The sequence below is a fragment of the Phoenix dactylifera genome, chromosome 3, assembly GCF_009389715.1.
Source record: "Phoenix dactylifera cultivar Barhee BC4 chromosome 3, palm_55x_up_171113_PBpolish2nd_filt_p, whole genome shotgun sequence".
NCBI classification, from domain to species: Eukaryota; Viridiplantae; Streptophyta; class Magnoliopsida; order Arecales; family Arecaceae; genus Phoenix; species Phoenix dactylifera.
Window position 1 is genome coordinate 10,747,544 of NC_052394.1, and position 24,003 is coordinate 10,771,546.

The 24,003-nt window shown below is 39.6% G+C and overlaps 1 protein-coding gene across 5 annotated transcripts; it reads right to left on the reverse strand.

Annotated features, from left to right (window-relative positions):
• Positions 1–627: 627 nt before the first annotated feature.
• On the reverse strand, positions 628–21,602 carry LOC103716041 (proline-rich receptor-like protein kinase PERK8). 5 transcript variants are annotated; one of them, XM_039124618.1, is made up of 9 exons: positions 18,996–21,602; positions 15,137–15,399; positions 14,740–14,936; positions 14,401–14,636; positions 13,540–13,666; positions 13,392–13,463; positions 13,056–13,239; positions 12,627–12,759; positions 628–1,162 (listed from the first exon to the last, which is right to left on the reverse strand). In XM_039124618.1, the coding sequence occupies exons 3-9, from the start codon at positions 14,891–14,893 to the stop codon at positions 911–913; spliced, it is 1,158 nt and encodes a 385-aa protein (XP_038980546.1). In that variant the 5' UTR covers positions 14,894–14,936; positions 15,137–15,399; positions 18,996–21,602; the 3' UTR covers positions 628–910. The 5 variants fall into 5 exon arrangements, with proteins under 5 accessions (XP_038980546.1, XP_038980549.1, XP_038980545.1 ...); XM_039124621.1 differs by lacking the exon at positions 18,996–21,602 and adding an exon at positions 16,444–17,230 and having other exon boundaries at positions 14,401–14,633; XM_039124617.1 differs by lacking the exon at positions 18,996–21,602 and adding an exon at positions 16,444–17,227.
• Positions 21,603–24,003: the final 2,401 nt, after the last annotated feature.

The following is a 24,003-nucleotide window of genomic DNA, read 5'->3' on the forward strand; positions in this document are numbered from 1 at the left end:
CATGGATGTATTACATTCGGATGGTATAATATATCCGATTTACCTGTTTACAGGATTTCCCAACAGAGTTCAATAACAAGCCAAAGGATACATGGAAGGTATATATATATATATATAAAAGTGCTAGCATTAGGGAGAAAGGACCGGATCTGTATGAAAAGGAGCAATGGACAAGTCCCAGATTGGATGATCATGTATATGGGTTCCATGTTTAGGTTTTCTCTATTGAAAAAGGAATCACATTTAGTTCACAATAGCACCAGTCATGGTTGTATGATTTGATGTCGGTTAGGGTTAACCTGCTTCTGTTTGCTGGCAATTCCTGGCCATCCTGCCTCTTGGATACGTGGTTTATGCTCTCATGAACTTAGGTTGCAACTCTCCTGGACTCCTCCAGGCATTCAAGAGTCTGAACAGAGATTAGTGTATCCTGCTATATGGAACCAATACTCTTCAGTTTCATTTTGATCTTCTACCCTGCAGATTTGCTAAGAAGGAAGTATATTGACATTCTTGGAGCTGGAACCAAGAAGGAAGATGCATTGGGACACCAAACAATTACAAATGCCACACCCTGCTTCGGACTCTTCTTTATCAAAATATGAGAGAAAGTTGCAGACTACCAGAAACTCGGCAATGGATTTGAGTTAGATTAAACACAGAGCTTGAATTAACAATGTACCATATCAAAGCCTGAGCTCACCAATTTTTAGCTGCAATTTATGTTATCTTTGATAGAATACTATTACTGCACATTATAGGAAAAAAAATTGATAAAAATGTACAGCAATAACTGCTATAGGACTGCAAAGCAGGTATACTGAACTGTCCAAGAAACAAACAGCCACAGGTCCTTTGATGAATAAGATTGCACCTGGCGCTGATTATTATGTAATAGGTGTGCTGTTCTTCATGAAGAAGTAAACAACTGGCTGCCCAGAGTCACTATGGCAGTACCATCACCCATAACTGTTGTCAGCGACATCTCTGTCTCAAGAATCAGATCAAGCTCTGCGACAACAGCGCTCATCTTCGGTCGTCCTCTCCCAGATGGATTCAAGCATTGAAGAGTTAGCCCAATCAAGTCTTTCATCCCTTCAGGGGTAAAACTGCTACCCAGTCGTTGATCAATGAGGTTATTTGAAATCAGATGTGCTTCCACCTTGTATATACATATATATATAAAGAGTATCATTATTTCAGAGCAGAAGCTTACAGAAGAAAAGAGATTACAGGAACTAAAACATTTAACAAGAAATTTGTATAAAACAGTCACTAATTTCATCCTGAAAAAAAATAGAAAAATGTTGGATATAGCTTGAGTCATAACATGCACGCGAACAGACATGCATACAGAGAGACGTGTGCTAAATGAAAAAGAGTACATTTGCCAATTCACAGAAAAATAAAGTGATGTCAAAAAGCTAATCTCCAACACGTTGCTGGCTCATGGAATCACAGCCATCCATCAAATAATCCTTCCTGAAGTCATGTGCATTGCATGTGTTACATTCTTGAAATTTATGGTCCAGCACAGTATGACTATAGTTATCTTCAAGAGACTGGACGGTTATATGCACGATCCAAGCCCTAAAGAAGTTTTCTCGTTTCAAGGGGTTATTGGAAAGTATTTTCCGATGCACGTGACATGTAAATAAGGGCCAACTACTCAACCATGTATTTAGTAGACCATTAACTACTCAATCAATTATTTCGTAGACCATTAAGGCAACTTTCATGTATTGAAAGCCACAATCAAGAATGGCTGAACTACATCTTTTACACACAGAATGCATGTGCGCGTGCATGCGCACCCACGCATGCACGCACACACACAGAGAAGACCTAGTTGCCTAGTCATTTAAAACTTGTTCTATTTGTATCAAATGAGGAAACTCATTCAGGTCTTGTTAGCCCTACACATTATTTCTAAGTGGCCTTATGAATAGCCATTCTGATCTATTTAAGTTTTTCACTAGTTGCTCTACTCACACCACATGCTCTGACGTGATTGAATTGGATTTCTCTACTCTAGGTTGTTTTTCATCCTAGATCATTGGACATTGTAGCTGATTCTTTTGAACCTGCATTTGTTTTTGGTGCTTTAATTGGACTCAATGCTTCCACAATATCTTGAATGCTGATTTTGGATATTATTTTACTCAGACTTCTTCAATTACTCACTTAACCTTTTTCTGAGATCTTGTTGGATTTTTTTTTTTTTTTTTGGGGGGGGGGGGGGAGTGACTTACATCTGTCTAAGGGCTCTTTAATTCTAAGTCCATTGGAAGATCATTGTTCCACTTTTGTGTCCTGCATTTTAGTTTTGAACAAGGAAACAAATCCTGTCAAACAGGCCACTACCATCAGGACCATACTGTTCCAATGGAAGACCAGCACCAGTACCATCCTTGGATGCTGAGACATGTTGGATTAGTAGTTACCGACTGTACTGGCTGGTATCGACAGTCCATACTGATGTTGTACTGGTCTGTGGTTGCTTTTCACTTTTTCATTGATCATGATAGTTTTGGTATGTATGAACCATACTGACACTGTACCATTTTGTGACAAAATTGGCACAGGATTCAGTTCAGTTTTTAGAACTTTGGTATCAGGTCCACTTCACCCCACTACCCCTTAGACAGTATCTTACATTCAGTCCATCTCAACATTAAGAATCATAATCCCGCTAAAAACAGAATAAACTATGTTTCCTTCTTACCATATTTTTGGAGTGGGCCCTTTCACTGCAATATTTAGTTACATGGATGAAAAAGTTGCAAAATATCTAGCGAACCTCTAGGTTTTCTTCTTGTTTTGATTTTTTTTCTTCATGGAAGAGTGGTGGATTCCATTTTTTATATCAACAATGTTAGTGCTAATTACTTCTAAGTCCGACGAACTGTTTACAAATTTTGCATAGTCGGTGGTAGATCTTGTTATAATAAAGAAAAGACATTCTTCTGTGCTCAGTAGATCATTTGTAAATATCATCCATTTAAACATTTCAACTCCCCACATATTGATTACCTCACATATTTTTTGCATCACTTGCGAGTTGTAGCTGTTCTAAGAACAAAATTTCACTTTTCAAAATTGCTGGAATATTCTCCAATCCGACAACACCAATGAATTGCAAAGGATGCAATGGCAGAAAGTTTCCTATCTTGCTATCCATATCTTTGATAATAAGGAGATGTTTGATGATTGGACCAACATGAAAACTTCGAAAGTTACTATTAGTTGTTCGACTAGAGATATGTTTCAATGCAAATGACTCCATCAACATTCACAATAATCCCACTCGATGAAAATTGTCTATAGTTTTAAACAGTCCGACAAACCCTTTCACATATAGCCGTGTATTTTGGTCCAAAAGGTCCATTTATGCTGCTTGTCCTCCCTATCAACCTAAACCTAGCTGAAATTAAGAAAAGAGATCAGTAAATGTAATAGTTTTTGTATATATTAATCCTCATATCAATTGAGAGTTCTGAAAATATTGCCACCCTCCTTCATAACATCTATCAGATCACATTCTCGCAATTAATTAGATGACATAATTCTGGGAATAAATGGTAACAAGCATGGTTCACCATATTAAACCATACCACCAGGTATTGGGTGCTTCATATTATATTGGTAAGATACCAATACAGTACCTAGATTCGATATAGCACAGGAGCCAAACCGCCCTATATTGGGTAGAACTAATCGGCTCTTCCTGATTTTGTATTATATGGATAGTCCTGGTAAGATACCAATATAGTACCTAGGTCTAATATGGCACAAGAGCCGAACCACCATATACTAGTAGAACTAGCCAGTTCTTCCCAATTTTGTATTTTACTGACCCGTAGAATCTAGATTCCTGTGGTACCATAGCTTGGCATGAGAAAAAGGTCTCTCGATCCTAAGTTGGTACAAGTTGAACTATACTATACTGAGCGTGCCATACCATATTGGTAAGCTACTAGTATGTAGCTCACACTAGCACAAGGAACCTTGTATCAAGAAGTTTGCTTTACCACTAACATGATAGAAAGCCAGTTTAATCATCTATCCATAGAGGTTGCTGAAATATTCAACCATCTTTATCAAATGAGAAATGAAAAAGCTGATATCTAGACAAATCCCTCCTTTTACCAAAAGAAAGAGTTCCTAAGATTTCCTAAAATGAATTAGTTCGAGTCAAGATTCGCCGTACTGGTACCGGTAGGCGTACCGGTAGCCTACTGGACCAACACGGTTCTGGTTCGGACCGGTTTAAACCGGTACCAAACTGGAACACTCTTCTCTGCCGGAGATAGGGAAGAAGAAGAGAACGAGAGAGCGAGCAGGGGAGGGAGGGAAGAGAGGAGAGGAGAGGCCGCGAGGGGGGCGGGGGAGCGTGCAGGGGAGAGGTGGAGGCCGAGGCTGCGGCCGCATTTCCTGTTTCTTTCGAAATAGGGGACGCAGCCGTGGTTTTTTAATTTGAGGATTTTTAAGTGAAGTCGGCAAATCGGTTGCCAACTTCACTTAAAAATCTCCAAATTAAAAAATTTAGAGATTTTTAAGTGAAGTTGGCAACCGATTTGCCGACTTCACTTATAAATTTCTAAATTTTTTTCTGCAGCCGTGTTCCTGTTTCGAGGCCTCGGCCTCCGCCACGCCCCTGCGGGCTCCCCCCCCCCCCCCGGGGCTCCGCCGGCCCCCCGTGGCCCTCCGCAGGCAGCGAAGGCCTCTCCTCCCTCCCTCTTTTCTCCTCTCTCTCTCTCTCTCCTCTTCGTCTTCTTCAGCTCCGGCTAGGTTCGGCCCGTACCGGTTTTCATTGCTCTGGCATACCGGTTATAGGTCAGACCGATCCGAACCGGCCGGTATGGGCCGGTTTATCAGACCATGGTTCAAGTCTTTATACATAAAATGTTAAATTTGTCATTTCAAGCAAGCTTTAATTGTTATTTGACTCAATCACAAAATATTTACCTCCATAACATAAAATGGACTTTAGTATTATGTATGTAGTTGGGTTGCACACTTCCTATTACATCTTTAATAATGGAATTAACAAGCTTTTTTTCCATAGGTGCTAGTCTTGTTAATGGACCAGGCCACCTTAAACAGTTGATCTGGAAAAAAGTTGGGCTTAGGCTCAGGTTTTATTTAGGTTCATTGGCCAGGCTTAGTCCTACAAATTGAGGCTAGGCCAGGGCTAGATATTGGATATACAATAAAAAAGAATCATTTTAGTCCGAACTGTAAATACTTCAGCAGGGTCGGGATAGAACTTGATAACCTAAGCTAGGTCTGGGCCTGGCCTAGTCTAGGTTCGAGGTTTAAAATTTCTTATTTCAAGCCTACGCCTGACCCAAACCATTGACACCCTTAGACATGCCTAAATTAACATTGTGATCAATTTCAACAATTATATTATCAGTACCTACCAAGACACCATCTTGTAGTTTTCAACATTCAAGCACATCTATAACTAAGAATTTGTTGACATTGCCAAGATTCAACAGAAGTGCATGGACACATGCACATGTTACATAAGTTCAAAAACTAAACACCAATTCTTCTTAGTCTAGAGTATCAAACTTGGAAAACACCCCACTGGTTACATGCTTCCTCCACTTGGGGAATGTCTTAAGTTGAACATGGGAGGTGAAACCCTAGTATTGGACATTGGTAACTTGCAACGATGGACCTTATATTCCTTTCTCTCTAAGAAACCTGAAGCTAGCTATTAGTGGATCCCGACTCACAATTGGATCCTATCAAAGGCCAAATCTAATACCTGTTCCAATATTTCCCAGCTTACTTCTTGTTAGCCTTTCTTTTTTATCAGTCCTTAAATTATGTGGCTCCTCTTAACAATGCTATCTATAGCTTATGCTTCAACTATAGACAAAATAAGAGTACCGAACTCCTCTTACCCCTTTTAGCCTTCATCAATGCAGTCATTTCTAACTCCATCCTTCTACATTTTCCACACATCTATATACCTTTTCTAGTCCTCATATTTAACATCTTGGTCAAGCTAGTTTTGTAGCTATCTCATAACAACAATCGTATAACACCAAAGACATGTTCTAAGATATGATCGCATTAATAATATCTTCATTTTTTTCTTAATAATTGATCTTATTTGTATGAAACTACCAATTGTGGTGGCCTCTCAATCACCTTCTAATTGTTTCCTTGTTCAAAGTTTCTCAAGAGAATTGCCTCCCTGTACTTGCACTCATATCTGCTCCCACTCCAATACCAGCTTTTGGTAGCCAAGCGATAGATTTGGGAATATATCATCCCTTGAAATTACAAAATTGTCAACTCAGATAATCACAAAAGATAATCTGTTTTGTCCAGAATGATTTGTGAACTTCTATGTTGTAAAACTTTCATTCCTTAACAACACACACAACTTCCTGTTCTCATCATCTAACATTGTAGTATCTTGTAGATGATATCCATCAAGGGGCTCTTCGAGATTAAATTGCATTTATAAGAAGTGAAATAGGTAGAGGCATAAAACAAATAATTAATGAAGTCATGTTGTCACCGAGCGCTCCTTATTCTCAACATATATCTTACTATACATAACAAAAAAAGGCTTCGTAGTCAAACTTCCTTTTTTAAAAAAGAAAAAGTTTTGACCTTTAATCAAGGGCATGTGTCTCTTTGACATGGGAAAAGATTCAGCTTCGCCATATCAATACGTACGACCTGTACTGGGCATATCATATTGTACTCATACCAAAATGTTGGTATGTTGAAACAACCCCAATACTGGGTGTACCAACATAGTACAAGCATGGTACTGATATAGAATTTGGTACCAAGATGGTAAACTTTGGAAAGATTATTTGTTTCACTTTCCTTTAAGAAATACACTCTTTTGTTACTAAAAGTAGGCCTCCATACTTACTCTTTAATCATGACTAAGAAATAGGAAAAAGAAATGTATAAACTAAAACATGATTCATATTTTCCCATTATTCATCCAAAGCTCCTATTGAATAAAAGATGTACATATCATTGCAGAGTCATGATTAACGGGATTTCGACCATCCATTAAATGTTCCTTCCACTTGAATGATAGCGATTTGCATTACACATGCTCATTACCAGTAATACATATGATTGGCATCTTCATAGAAATTCTGAAAATGCTATCCATTTTTGCTTGGCAACTTTGTCAATTTGTGATGTTGACTTGGTGCTAGTGTAGGACATCATTGATCGACCATCCCCTTGAATTACAACAAGCCCTTCGAATCATTCTAATCACCTCCTGCCTCATTAGCATAAGGAGCTGATGGGATGAATAGACAATGCCTCATAACAATATTCAAAATTTGAACATTGTAAGGTTTTACATACCGGATTTCATACCTATGTTGATACCTAACTGGTACATCCCTTATCGAATGTTAGTACCATTCATCCTATGGTGACACGTAGTACAAGAGGTGTGTTGAGTACCACTTCCCTACTGACATTGTATGGTACATGCCTTATACTGGCTGGTACAATTTGGTTTCTCTCATAACCCATAGAATGAGATTTATTAACGATTACTGCCAAGGATTCAAGTCCAAGATTGTATCTGTTTGTCTCAATTGTCTCGCATTGTATTGATAAGATGCTAGATCTTTGTAGATTCCGAACAGCTATGATGACTGAACCTAATAAGATAGCAATTACGACCCAAGAAGTGATAAGTACTTGGGCATGGATTTGTAAACCTCCTATTTGCCAATAGAAATGTTGGCCTACTTCTACACCCGATATATCGTATAACCCTTTGAGTGTTTTAATTGAACATGGTATAACATTCATATTGTCCTCTGACAGAAATTGAACTTCAAAAAAGGAATTATTTTGGACCAATTTATCATACTTGCCCAGTGTGCCCCCCTTTCGTCGAGTGCTCTGCCCGGTCCACTGGGTTGTTGGCCTACCAAGCACTTGCCTGCTTCTCCTATTGCCTGCTTGGCGAGCGGAGTGTTCATTATCCTAACCGTTCTCTCTGTTGGCGTCCCCTCTTATTGCTCTAGTCATAAGCTTTTAGCCAGATTTTAGTCTCAGTGTGGAGATACTATAGCCAATTGGAAGCTCCTGTTACGGCTTCTTTCCTAATCAAAAGATAGGAGGACCCCTTCTCCCAAAGATATGGGGTCATTTTGCCGAGTTTCGATATGGAATTTTGATACATTAAACATTAGGTTACCTCTTTGGTATCAGCTGATATGAACCATAGTCACAAGTTTAGCATTCGAGAAGTTTGAAATTTGAAAAAAATTGGCCAATTCAAACAATACGCAAGAGAAATCCATGATAATTAAAAATTAAAAAAAATAGATATTTGCAAGTATAAATAGTAAAAGGATCAATATCTATAATCAAAAAATTGAAGCTAGAAATTCCTTGAACAAAATAAGAAAAAACTCCCAATTTCTGTTTGCATTCCAAACTTCAAGATTGCACAAATGCAAAGAATAGGCTTCACTATCTCTCTAGTATTTTATTTTTCCTCCAAGGACTAAAGATGGGTTAACTAGGTGAAGAGATGAAAGCATCAAAATCATTAGATTATGAATTTTGGTTCTTTTTTTTTAAAAAAATAATTGTAATCCTCGATGATAAATGAAAAGAAGAGGGAAAGCTAATGAACATGGAGTACCATGGATAGTTTCATAGTATAAATGGCCAAGAATAAGCCACTTTGAAGATTCCTTGAACCTATGAGATGCTCCATGGATCGTGGGATGTGGAGAAGAATACAAACATGGAAAAGAGAAAAGAGAAAAGAGAAAACAAGAAAACAAGAGAAGGAAGATGACAGAGAGAATTGGCTCTTCTATTTCCTTTTTGAGGGAAAAATATTTTTGGTACTCTTTAATTGAAAGCCAAATCCCACGCAACCACGTCTTTCACAACTTATCCTGCATGGTGCCTCACAAGTTGAATCTTGAACGCAGAGACAAAGCCATGCACTCTTTCATTTCTCAGAAAATAATTTGCGGATCAACGAATTATATGGAAGTTCTACAAATTTAATGAATTATTGGTGGCACGTTCGTGAACTATCGAATTATTTGCTAAATGGTTCCGTTGGATAGCTAGTTATGAATAATTCACAAATTTTTTAACCTGGCAATTGGTGAATAGGATGAATAGTATGAACTGTGTTGGTGATCTGCACCAGCCAATACTCATTAGTGCTAACTAGGGCGTATGAAAAGGAGATGCCCAAGCCTCTATTTTTGTTGTTTGACTCACATGTGAAAGGAGGAAAGAGAGAAGAGAAAAGGAGAGGAAGAAAGGGAGATGGAGCTTAAATATGGCTTCTATTGCTGAGATCCAGCCTCCTCCAAGCCTAAGTCCAATTAGTTACCGAAAAAAAGCCCAAGTCTAATTAATGTCCTCTATTACCTCATTTTCTCTTTTGACGTCATTTTGGCTGACAAAAGTCATGCCAATATTTTACATTTGGCATGAACTTTTGATTTGTTGTGTGTTAGGCATCAACTTGTTTATTTTGTATGTGTATTTTAGTATTTCAAATGAATACCTAAAAAAGGAAAAGTTAAAAAATAAAGCGAAGCACCATAAACCTAATAATGGGCTCAAAAACCTCCCCTAATCTTTAACTGTCACCTAAACAAACCTAGAAAGCTTTAACAACCATTATAAATAACAAATAAGAGGAAACTAATTTACGTTCAATGAATTACCAAGATGCTTGGCATCCAAATTGTCGATACCACACCAACATCCAGTCCCTAATTGATACCAAATCCAATTTCGGGATTTGAAACCTTAGCTCGTGCTATTTAATTTAGGCTTTTAATTTAAAATTTTTCCATCAAATGCTAGAGAAATGTTTCATTAGTAGTCTCCCCAGCAAGAAGCCTATGATTTTTGAATCTTTGTTATAATTTGCAACCCTCTCCTACGTGTAATCACAATCACAATTTCCATGCATGAAAATGAGAACGTGAAAGAAACTTCTCCTTGAATTGAGACGTTGGCCAGCATTCAAGAAAGGTCGTAATCAACTTAATCGCATTGATTCCGATACATTATTCAAATGGAAACACAAGAGGAAGTAAAGTGGCTCAGGTATTACAACCAAATACTGAAACATCAAATATTATGTGACTGGTGTGCCAATCTAGCACTAGCAACGTACATACTATGGTATGCCATGCCTTGTTCTTATGTGCCCATGCTTAGCACGTCTTATATGCACTACAAGGTAGCATGACATATAATAAAATACGGCTAGTGCAGTATACAAATGGCACTTGCTGGTAAGTCACCAATATGGTATATACTGACCATGCCATGTCGGGCTAACCGGCACTTAACATATGGTTTTAACTACATGAAATGTATTGAAAGTATAAATCAAGATCCGCCGTACCGGTACCAATCGGCGTACTGGTAGCGGCTTGGACTGGTACGTACCTGTCCGGTATCGATCCGTACCGATTTCGTACCAATTTTGTACCGGTACGGCAGTCGTACCGGCCGGTTTTTCATGAAAAGCTCCCGGTATCGGATCCCACGCTGATCCGGTACCGGTCCCTGCCCAGACCAGTTCGTATACGGGCCGGTACGGCATACCCTGGTACAGATAAATAGAACATAATCCATTTCTGTTAATCATCTACACCAAATCAATGATTAAGGCTAGTTATATTCAGAAATCATATTTTTCGCGATGCTATTTGGGATTGATAGGAAACTGATTATGCTAAAAGTGGTATCTCATAGGTCTAGTGGGTGTCAAATGGATATGTCAGTAAGACCTAGGCATCAGATGGTTGATTTAATCCATCGTGGACAAGGGTTGTTGTCATGTAGATCTTGCATATCTAACAGTTCAAATCAGCCATAAATTTCTCTATGAAAATTTATGAGCAGGGATTGCAAAACTGAACTGAACTACCCGATTTAGGGCAACTATACAGAACCACCAGGTTGGGACATCCTATACCAAACAATTACAGAACCAGATCAGTTTGCTAATTTGGCAAAGGAGTTCCTCTGTACCAGTCTGAACCAAGTGTCACTACTCGGTTCTATTTGGTACTGACCTGTACTATCTGAGATTGGGTGGTACCATGATAAAAATTAAGAAAGGAGCCAAGAGTTATCTCAGTCAAGGTCGGAGGAACCGGTACCAGGCACCATACCGGTTCTCCGGTGGCACGAGTCGGTACGGGACGTGCCGATCCTGTACCAATAGAGGGCACAGTATTATGAGAGAGAGAAGAGAGAGAGAGAGAAGGAGGAGAGAGGGAGGAAGGCCGGCGGAGGATGGCGGACGCCGAGGGAGGCCGCGGAAGGCGAGGCTGCGGCCGGACCCCTATTTCATTCAAAATAGAAAAACTGGCTGTGGCCTCCGCCGGCCCTCCGCCGGCATCCTGACCTCTCCCTCTCTCTTCCTTCCTTGCTTACTCTCTCTTTCCTTCTCCTTCTCTAGCTCTGGCAACGGATCTCGTTTCCATTGCTGGAACCGTATCGATGAGCCACCGGCACAGCTCGGAACGACCGGAACCGTCCGGTTCGGGACGGTTCCACCGACCTTAGGGTCAGTATAGGGTGCGTACCACACCATACTAACCATACCAAACTGGTAATGTACCGGCGTGGTATCTAATATTGAGATTGTCGACTTTGTTTATTAGTGCTAGATCTTAAGGTCTATCAAGGGTTACTTTGCTTAATTAGGAGGGCATCTGAAGCTTTTACATTAATAATGACTTTTGTCTGATGTCAACTTTCATTTGATTGGCATTTGGCACTTGGAAAATTTTAAATTAGTCACAACCTGGAAGTAACGGGCCATTTGCCATAAATATCTTGAGGTGTATGTCTATTAAGTTATATACTTAAAACAACACATAATCGTTATACAAATCATTCTCCAAGTTTAATAATTTCATGTACCATGTGAAAAAACATATTGAGATTAATAAATATTTGTGCATCCTTCTTTTTAGTAATTACTATTCCAAGTACCAACATCTATTGATTTTTGATAACTATTGACTTAGCTTGGAGTTTGGAGAGTCTTAGTTTGAGAGCTAGCCGCCAGATCATTGTTTTCCCTTTCAAATTCAAAACAGAAAAAACACTGAATAAATGCATCAATTGCATTGAATTTGAAAACTTAGGCTAATAAGAATTGAAACTTAAATCTGGGCCATACAAGCTATGGGCAATTTTTCTGATTGAATGAACAGCTTTTTCTCTTTAATTTCAGAATTGTATGCTTGAATCTACTTAAAGTAATGGATGACACCAATTACAAGATGAGATCGATACTATAAATGCAGTATTTACTAGTTAAATAACCTAGACATGGTTAGATCAAGAGTAGCCATCTCCTGACTTCTGATTTTTTAAGTTCAGAAGAATATTGAGATCTGATGTAAACTAATCAATAATTTATTTTCATCCCACCAACAGGCGCAGTTTTTATCTAGGTTTATGATCTGTCATCCATAACTACTATCCATAGTTCCATACCATGCTTTTCAGAAACAGAACTTTGAAATTACATTCTAGTACTAAGAAGAACTGCATTAGGTGACTGCCACAGCAATTGCATAAGAGTGCTACATTACCCACTGAGCCAAGCTTTCATCTGACCCTGGAGAAAAAAAATGTGCAGCTTCTCGACCGGTTATGAGCTCCAGAAGGAACACTCCAAAACTGTACACATCACTGGCTTCAGAAAGAGCACCAAATTCTTCAACCCTAAGCAGATAATAGTAACAAATTGTCATACAATCATCAGATAAACTGATATTCCTGACACTAGTAATAAACTAAACATAATGTAAATTATCGACCAAGTTAGCAACATTAATAAGTCTGTTTCCATCTAGCGGAAATAAGAATCACTCTACATGCTATAACATAACCCATAACTTATGGTAAAAGAGCTGTAATTATGCGATATAACAGATACTATGTTGTATGACATAACCTATGCCTTGAAGATATTGTTGTTCATAAAATTTTGTGAAGCAAATTGTAGAAAATCAACATACTCTGGATCCTGGAAGACATTGCCACCAGATGATTGAGATGGGCCAGCATCTTCAAGTCTTTGAAGTAATTGAGCTATGCCTGCATCTGCTACCTTTGCAATGAAGTTTTCATCAACCAAGACATTACTTGATTTGAAGTCCTTGTGAACTACTTGAGGAACAAGATTATGCAAATGGGCTAACCCTGTAGTTTGATAAGGTGTCAATTTTTAACTTTCAATGGTAAACATTGCTCAAAAATTAGAAAGCATCTGCTTGCTGATCTATTTATCAAAGTCCTAGTTTTGGCCTTTCTTCAGTTAATGTAAACAACAAGAATTTAAATAGCTTGATTACCTTTAGCAGCCCCTATAGCTACAGAAAGCCTCTGTTTAAATTCTAGTCTCGTCACTGGACCCCTTGCAATATCTGCAAAACAACAAACAGAAGTCATATCTATAAGCTCTGGAAAGAGTTGTTCTGTTCAAACAGAATTGGTCATTACCATATAGATGACGGCTGATACTTCCATTAGGCAAATGTTCGAAAACTAGCATTTGTAAACCACCTTCCTGGCAATAACCAATAAGAGTAACAAGATTGCGATGGCATATCTCAGATAGTCTTTTAACCTGCTTGGCCAATGGAAACAATGTCATTTTGCATTCCCCACCAATATGACTGATGACGCAAATCTTGTTCATCAATTGAATTTACCAAAACAAAAACCAGGATAAAGTACAGAAAAATAACAGTCTGGTATTTTTTTTTTAGAGGAAAAAATGGAGGAAATAAGGAACTTCCCACAGTCTGGTATTATTAGTACTGTGTCTGGCACAACTTAATATTAGAAAATGATAAGCTAGATGGTAGATACTGTTGTAAAAGCTTAAGGGCACAAGGCAATTTTTTTCAACAAAGAATTTGATGTATTACTTGCAATTTTTTCAGTTTATGAAAAACCACAATATTTCAAATTAGGCAATTTCAGTTTCCAACACAGCCATGTTTTGCTCATATATTTCTGACAAAAGTTTCCATATTTTACTTCATATCTAACTCATCTTTCTAAAAGAAAGAGAGAAAAGAAAGGAAAGAACTTTTTCCTGTGGCCTATCATAATTGCAAGACCTCAACATTACAACAGATGGTATTAAAAGCTTTTGCTTACATTATATGTCAATATTGCCAAAAAAGTGGATATGGATCTTATTTTGTAATTTTAAAAGCACACATAAGTTCCATTTCTCAAATGAAATAAACAACGACGAAGAAAATGAGAGTCAAGGAACAAGAAAAATGATGATTTAGTGCTGGATATGAAAAGAAGAGCACAGCCTTTACTACCATTCAAAGCTGTTATTACCTCTTCAACAAACTCCTGCAGTGGAGCACCTCGACGCCTTTTAATCGCTACAATAGTACCATCGAGAAGCAAGCCCTTGTACACCAAGCCAAAGCTACCACTGCCAACAAGATTGGACTCATTAAAATTCTTTGTAGCCTGGCTCAATTCTTCAAATGTAAATTGCCTAGCTCCCTGATGTTCGGTTGCATGACCCCCACCAGCAGAGGTGATCCGACCTCCCCTAGTCCATTCTACTGCCCGTTCCAAAATAAGAAAAGATCAACAAGAAATCAAGAAGAATATTCTATAAGCTTCAAAACTTGTTAAAACTCAATAAGAACTTGGGAGAATTTGTACCTATAGTTGGAGGGTCCGACGAACCAGTCTCAGAACTTCTATTTGCACAGGTCCTACGGTGTAATATACAAAACCACAGAAACCAAATGACAATCACCAAGAATGCAAGAGCACCAATAGCTCCTCCAACCATGGCTGCAAGCAACCTCGACATTTCGTACAGACTTGCCTTGCTCCGGAAAACCTAAACATTGAACCTGAAACAATGATAGGAATAAATACAACACCACAGCATCAAAAGTGGCAAGCGTAACTGACCAAATAAATGAAGTCCGCAGATATTAGTTAACAAGCACAGAGCAATAATAATATTCTCACGCTAACTCACACTCATGTTCTGCTGCTTTTAACTGACAATTAAACTGCAAGCATACAAATCACGAGATGCTTCTCCTACCTCAGATGACGACACTGGATCCAGTGTCACTCTCCCCAGAGCAATAGTTGCATCTGAAACCTGCCTTACATACTGCCAAATCTGCTCCAAAGTAGCTCAACGGCAGTGCCAAGACTGCTCAGACAGCCCAACTGGCATGACCCATAATGCTCGCTGCAAGGGAATGATCCCGTACTCGATGGCTTGTCAAAATTTGAAAGGAAGAGAGGCCAGAAACAACCTACATTGCCAGCCTCAAGCATCTTACTGCTGTGATCAGCGACCTGCAACTCATCTCATTTTCCTCAGCAACATATTATATGGCTCAAAAGCATATACACCCAAAGGAGAATCTCAAACTACACACACATATAAGAAGGAAATAAATCTGGAGCCGACAGATACCGTCCTACATTGTCGAGGATCGGTCTTAGTCGACGACCACTTCCCTTTGAATTGATTGAACAGTACCAGCTGAAGAGGATTGGTCCTAAAGCAAAGAGGAGGAACAAGCACTCAAAGGAGTCCAAAAGAACAGATAGGGAGCTTTGCCCTTGTGCCCCACATGGCCAATGTACCACCTTGCAATCTTTTAACAAAGGTAATTTTTTGTGTGTTGTGTGTGCTTAAAGGATCTGAGACCATGTGCTGACATATAGTATATACCAGCCTGTGGAGAATCTCTCCATCCAGAATCAGTAATGGTGTCTGGGGAGAAATGGGGCTGTGTCTGTGGTTGCCAACTGTAAATGTTGGGGGGTTTTACCAGCAGGAAGTGGACAGGAGGAGGAGGGACAGTGGCTTTTAATTGGAAGAACAGTGGCATAGATGGGCATATTATGAGCTCAGGGGGTTGGGGGAAAGGTGGTGTCCAAATCTCACATCCTCTAGATCTCCTTCCCCCCCCCCCCTCCCCCCCCCCCCCCCCACCACAAGCATGGTTTTGCCCCCTGCCATCTCCCATGGCCTCATGTGGGGAGAAGGGAAAAGATTTCCTTTTCTAGCACTGAAGATTGAGATTCTGCTGTCATTAGGGTGCCCCCACCCCATGTTCTGAACTCTGATGCTGCATGGTTTCCTCCTCATGAGCAATAATAGAGATTAAGGAAGTGGCCTCTCTTTTGTTCAGATGCAGTTTGGGTAATATTGGAGTGAGTGTTACTTTCTCCTCGCCTTCTCCTTTCGGATGATTGGAACTTAATTGGTTATTTTTGCCCATTTTGGTGTAAAAGACTGGGTCCCTGGGGGCCTTCTACTCGTCTTTAGCTGTAGGCATGCAGCTGTCACTGTTTGGTGTAAGGTGTTATTTTGGTCTGTTGACTTGTTACCTGTGCTTCGGATAGGCTGGAAAGCCATGCTGTTGGGGCCGGGGAAAAGGAGGACAATGAGAGGCTTTCAATGAAAGGCTTTTGGGTTGGAAGCTTTTTTGAGTCTTGGCCTGAAAAGTGAAGACTTTCATGTTAAAAATTGTCTCCAGATTAAGCTGCTGGAAGCTGGGGAACTGCTCCCATCATTTTTCATTATACTTTAATCAACATTGTTTAGTACTAAATAATCCTAGCAGTTAGCATTACATGACAAAATAGGCTGCATTGTGCCGTTGAGAAATAATAATTAGTACTAAACTTCGTGTCAGAATCTTTTCAGTCATTGGATGAGAAGCCAAGCCAGAAACTTTTAACAGGAAAGACAAAGATCTGTTGAATCTCTTCAACAGTTCAGGAATGTGAACTGTAAGCAACTGAGTGTTATTTCAGTTTGGCACGAGGGGCTACCTGCGGTTGATAGGATAATTAATTAACGGGTCAGAGATTTCAAATTTGGAACTACAAAGGATGTTAAACCATTTATTGAGGAAGTTGCAGGGATTATGAATCGATGTTTATATAAAAGAATTGTTGCCATACATGGATTACAGGAATAGAAATATCTATGGATTTCTTACGGAAAAAAAAGGGGAAAAAAATCCAGGGAGTAAATTCGATATGCTTTTTTATGGACTTTAAATGCTAGTATTCCATATCATGCGTCAGGCCGTTATAAGGATGATAAATATATTAAGATAAAACCAAAAGCCGTTCGTTGTGTCAGTTTGGTGCAAGACTTGACTTGCTGTTATTTATTATTATTATTATTATTATTATTATTATTATTATTATTATTGAGCTAAGATAGGTGGATCATACCAGACGAGTACGATGCATCCAATAAAATCAAAAAACAAAATACATCGGAGTGCTGGGTGCAACTATCCGAGTGACTAGTTACATAAGCAACCATCCAGTCCACAGCCCCATTAGCTTCACGAAAAACATGCTTGGCCTAGTTGACTTGCTGTTATTAGAATAATTAACTAACCAGGTTAGAGATATCAAATCTATAATTGTAGGATGTTGAACCATTTATTAAGTAAGTGATGGTGGTTACAAGTTAACCTTTTATTCTCTATCTTTAACAATTATACAGTAAATTTATACCTATACTACACATAAAAGCAAATATTTAGAAATTTTATCTGCCTTTTTTTCTTCAAAAAAACATCTTTCGACCTATTTTACAATGTTTTTAATTAATTCCTATTTAAATAAATTTGACTATTTTTAAAAGTAAAGAAAATTTCTAGCTCTTAGAAAAGGAAAGGAAAAGATTAACTGGATTATATTATCTTCTAAAGGGTGAAAATACAATATATATTACTGAGATCCCATTATTTCTTTTTCTTCTCAAACCTTCATTACACGTATCTAGTTGGTCCATTATAGCTACTTTAAATTTAAAATAATTGTCACTAAATTACCAAAAAAAAAGTTACTATACATATATTACAGTGCTAGAGATATCTAAGGAGTCAAATCAAATGAAATATATTTTGAAGAGGAGGAATGCTATAATGCCATATCGTGGGTCAGGAAAACCATGACCCTACATGGTTAGAAAATTTTTAATATCCGGGTCCTACACTTGAAAGTTCAGTCTAAAAACTAGGTATTCAATCAGGTTGATACGCATGTGACTCAGAATCGAATTCAGCCTGAAAGCAATCCAAATTCAACTTAAAATAATAGTACATCTCCCTTCCGAATCACTTTGGACAATTGAACTGGATTCCGATTCAAATCCAAGACCGCCAAGCTTTGCCAAATTGACGCAGTCTAATTGTCAAGAATCGGACTAGGTCCATTTGCAGCTTTATTAACTCCACGAACAATCTGAATCTTGGAACCTCGACGAAGACTCAAAGGAGCAACCTTGAGATCCCAAAAGATTCATCCAAATAATTGATCAACCAAGCTGGAGTGGCAAACAATGAATAATCCAATCAGCTATAATTCATGAAATAAAGAGACAGAGCAATCTATTTGACTGTTCATTCTAAAGACAATCTTAATGCTTGGCTTGTCGGCAGTCCAACAGCACGTGGAATGAGTTCACAATACCAGCCCAATGAGATGTTGAATTGACCAAACCAGTATCTTGTTATTTAATTAAAAAAGAAAAAAGAAGAGAGAACACATGAAGGATGTCCAGTAGAGAATCCAATGACAGCCCTTCCAAGCACAAACATAAGAAAAGGTCCACTGCCAGTCTAACCAATCTGCTCCAGAACTTGTTCCTTGAGCCTTATTTTATAACCAAGTAAAACAAGAATGAGACTGTCACTCTATCAACTACAGTGGGATACAATAAGCTAATATGTTTCACCAGCTTACAAATCTCAAATTAGGATTATAATATGGAAAACAAAGGCAGGTGCATAGATATATCCAACTGCAACAAAAACAGTCACATTCAAGCAGGCAGAAGAAACAAGTGGGATGAGCTGGTGAGCACCTGCTACCCAACAAAGTTTGCAGTTTAAATCAGGGATAGTCTAACATACCCGGATGCACCTGGCGACCAACACATCATGCCCCATTGTCACGGTCCCTTCACCTGCTCCCAGAGGGATACCAGACCTTGGATGAATGCTACAAGTTCGGTGAAAACTACCAAACCTGTAGATCAATTCCGAATAAGGGGAGAGAGAAACATGGATTCAGAAATGCAGTGAGATAAAAATGGTATCAGAAATGTCATTTGTGCTGAACAAGTGAAACTGTTTTGTTTGACATATTTTGGTAATAATACAACAAACATTTCTCTACATACCGTAAATAAAATACATTTATCCGACCAACAAATGCATATCTGAATAACAAATCTCTTTACAATAAATCACAAACGAGGGCCGCTCTGCCCTGCAATGTGAATGAAACCATGCTTCTGCTGCAGATGTGGAGAGAACTTGTAATTCTTTCTGATTTTTTTTCACCTGTAGTAAAAGATTGATCATGCAAGAGACGTGCACTTCGCACCACTTTAGAGGATCCAGTTACCGCCGCCTCAACGCTAGCATATCTGTGACGTTGAATACTTCCGCATCATATAGCAAAATACACCAAGGTTCATGCATTCTTACCAGACCTTGGCCAAAAGCCTACCCTTTATTAGATGCTTGGAGTCAGAGACTACACTTGCAGACTGAAAGACTATAGAGATACGGATAAATGAATTTGAAAATGTGCACAATATGCATACTATTGGGATAAAATGGCAAAATTAGATACATAGGCCAGTCCCAAATAATTGGAACAAGGCTTGATGGTAATGGTTGCAGTTTGATACTTAAGAATCTATGATTATCTTTTTTCCCACATGTCAAATATGGTGTTCAAATTACTTTTCTCAAGTCAAATACTGTACTGGTATCTTATGCAATTTTAGACAAACTAGCAGGTTATAAGATTTTCAAACGGTGCAACAATCATGAGATCATAATTGAGGATACAAAAGTTCAACAGGACCAGCAGTCAAATGCAGGATCTCTTTCTCCAATTTTGATGTTTTCCCAACCACAGCTGAATGAGGTCTTCAAAGCATTCACAACGCAGTCAATGATGCTAATCTGCTCAAACAGATCACATGGCTAATAATTAGAATTTGGTAATAATATTGTCTACCCAACTAAGGGTGCTAATAGTATTGTCTCCAAAATGTTCAATAACAAAAATTGCCCGTAAAATTCTATTTCTTCAACAATGTGCAAACTGCAACTTTGTTTCCTTTGGGTCAAGAAATTTACCCTGTTCTACTCAGTGCTCATCTGTTTTTCTTTGGTTAATTCTTCACCACAAGCACAGACATCGGCTTAAGAGTATAAGAAGAGAAAAAGTAGGTATTTAAGGTGTACATTACCTAATGACAAGGACCTGGTCAGATGCACAGTTTTCCATTCAAATTCAGATTTGTAATCTTTCGACAGTATGCATGGAGAATATTTCATCCAGAAATTCAAAATCAATCTGACAGTCAGCTACCTACTACAATAAAGGGAAATAAGAACTAAAATTGCTAATTACCATTCCCTCTTTAAACTTAATAAAAGAAGAAATATAAAATTCCTGTAGAAACTTAACGATGATCAAGATTTGTGTTATGGGATATATTTTGCTCGCAAGTATGTGATCTAAATTCTTTAATGAACAACCCCATCCTCATAAGTACAATCAAATTTCAATTCCAGCACGCCCTCAAGTAAGTCTAACTAATCCTTCTACGCTAATTTACTTCTGATATGAATCTAGAAGAAGGGGGGGGGGGGGGGGGGGGGGGGGGGGGGGGGGACATACTTACTCACTCTCTGTCATAACTCACATCCCTGAAAATCTCAAACCAGAATGTGAGAGGGAAAGAGAATTATAACACTGCGTATCTAAATTTTTAATATACCTTAATTTGCAAAATACTTTACATTTCTAAGCGTAAAGAGTCGATCAGAACACAGGTTAGTCCATTTCCTTTATAACCGAAATAACTAGGTTTTCGGAATAAAATCTAATATCGGTGATAGTTGGAATCTATCAACATACAGTATCTCATAATAACAATAATAAATCTCAGAAATTTACTTAATGTCACAATTTATGCCTATAATTCCAACAAAACTCTAATTAAATCCACCATTTTCTACACAGATCAGCTCCAATCATCTTTAACTATAGAATAAGAAGGAATACAGAAGATGTAATTGAAGTTAAGATCACTAAATAACGATTATCTGAAATAAATAAAATAAAGGTACCATCTTAACCTCATTAGAGCGCAACTTGGAATACCACCATCAGAGCTAGAGGAATCAAAAGGCGTAAAATAGACAAATCTACCAAAAACTTTTAGAGGCCCTCCTAAATCTACTATTTACGAGTTAGGGTTTATGAGAAGAAGGGGATAAACATAGAACGTAGTGAGGTGAGTCTGGCATTTGGATCGACTACCCACTCCCTAGGAGAGGCGAGGACGTGACCATTGGAGATGGCTCCAAACTCCAAAGAGCTCTTGGGAGAGAGGGGGTCGATCTCCACGGATTCTATTCGAGAAGAAGGGGAGGTTGGGGGCGGCAGAGAGAACCCTCACTGGTTATGGCTCGAAGCTCAATAAATTGGAGGTTAAAAGAGAAATGTCCTTAGAGGTCCCTTGCTAAAATCGTAATTATCTGAAAGCGCTCGAGCTTACCAGGTCCACAGAATAACCGCAGTACGGTTCTGTGGTCATTTATGTGGATTTCGTGTCGCAAGGACTTGTAAGTAATTTAAATTTTATCTTAAATGCATTTAACAGATGCCATGTATGTGGAAAACTCAATTGGGCTAGGCTTAACCTCGAATTCTTGTAAGCCATCGGCTGCGCAATAGGCTGCCCTCTCCTACATACCCTAAAGCCTCCAAGCCGCATGGGAGCAAGATTCTATTCCTAGGGTAAAACTACCAAAACTTTACCAGCTTAATAAACTAGAATCTTCTAATGTGATTGTTGTTGGAAATTGGACCCGGAGATGACCGTAGACCGAGGAGGAGGAGCTCTGGGTGTGATGCGATGTCGAGTGACCGTCTCCGGCGGACCTGCAAGAAGCCTTTGGCCGGGAGTTTCGATGAAGGCTCTCCGATGCTTAAGTCCGAGAGGGATTTAAAGGAATTTTATAGAGATAGTGAAGAGATGTTTTTCGGCCTGGGAAGAGAAGGATCCCCTTCCTCGAGCTTCTCCCCTCTTCTTATAGGAGGAGGTGCAGCGATTATCTGCTATCGGGTGTGTGTGCAGATTAATAAGTTACTGTAAACGGCCCAAGATTTTGGACTAGCTGGCAATCAGTTGAGATTGTGTGAATTCAAGTGTTGACAGCCGTTGAGGCAAAGATTGCGGGATTTGATCCCGGATACGGAGGACTTGATTTTTGGTGGAGTAGAGGTCGGTTTCTCCCTTTGACTGGGTCTTGCTTGGCCTTGAGGTCAATCGAGCTTAACTCAGCCGAAACCATGCTTGCTAAGGACAGGCCTACCGAGGTCATGACTACTAGGGTCGTTCATGCCGAGGTCGTGGGCGTTGAGGTCGGGCGCGCCGAAGTCAAATGCGCTGAGGTCATGACTGCCGAGAGCATGCTTGCCATCGTCATGCTCGCCACCGAATTTCGGTGTTTTGACCACGTGCTCTGGGTGATCCACTTTTCCCCCCAACACTACCCTCCAACTTTCGAGTTCGAGCCGTCTCCAAGCTCGGACAAAGGAAGTATCCATTTCCGTCATGCTGATGAGGTTAACCGGCTTCAAATTATTTTGTCGTTTCGAAAGAAGAGAAAAGGGTGTTTTTTAATGAGAACACGAGGCGACAGCTTTTTGCTTTTCGAAGCGACTTTGAGCTGCGGGTTCATAATGAGACTCCAGTATTTGAAGAGACGGCTGCTTCGATTCTGCTCTTAAGACGACGATCCAGGTTGATATGTTGGTTCGATTTCAGAAGGCGACACATGGCATGATCTAGTCGGGAGGCGCGGCCTGCTCTCGTCGATCCGGTCCGTTGGAGGAGTCTATATAAGGTCCAAGCCAGCCCTAAGAATATTCATTTGGTCGTCATAGCCCTTGTCTTCTTCTTCTTTCATTTTCTCCTTTTTCCTATTGTTATTTGGTCTTCCTTGGAGGTGCTCCGGGGTGTTTTTTGGTGATTTTTTTCAGTTCTTCATTTCTGAGCATCGGCCTTTCCAGCGAGGACCACAGTAGGTCTTCTTCTCACGCTCGCTCGGAGGCCTACTTTTCTTTCTTCTTTGCTCCTCCATTCTTCTTCTTCTTTTCTTCTTTTTAATATTGTAAGTGAGACAATGTCGGGCGGCACTTCTCCCTCTGCTGGGGCTTCTTCTTCTCACGAGACGAAGCTCGGGCCAGAGGTGAGCCATGGTCCAGATGGGGTTGAGTCAAACCTGACCAAAGAAGAATTGGGCGTGATTTGAACCCAGTTCTCCTTCCCACGTGAATTTGTTCTTAAGTTCTCGGGGCTATGGGACTGAGTTACGAGGCCCCCTCCAGGTTGGTTGGAGTGTATGTGGAGACACTTCGAGCTAGCCTGAGATGCTCCCCGCACGGGTTCGTGAATGAGCTCCTGGAGAGGTATCATCTCATTCCAGCGCAACTCGCTCCGAACTCGTGGAGGATAATCATTAGATACCTGTCTCTTTGCCTCGCTCACGGGATACCAACCTCGGTAAACGTCTTTCGTGGGTGTTACGTGTTAAAATCTAACCCCGCGGATGGAGGATGGCTGTACTTTGCTCTTCGGGATGGTAGGTCGTTGTTCCGAGGTACTCCTACCTCCATCCATGGATGAAAGAAGAAATTCTTCTCCCTAGTCTTCTTTTTGCTGTTCTTCTGAACGAGCTCGGAAGCCTCAGCTTCAAGGTCCTCAACCTCTATAGGAGCAGAGGTTGAGACCAGCCTAGCCCTCTTCTTGGGCACGGGGCGAGCTCCGCCGGCTTCGGCTGCTCTTTTATTATGTCTGGCAAGGAGGATCTTGTTTCTAGTCACCAT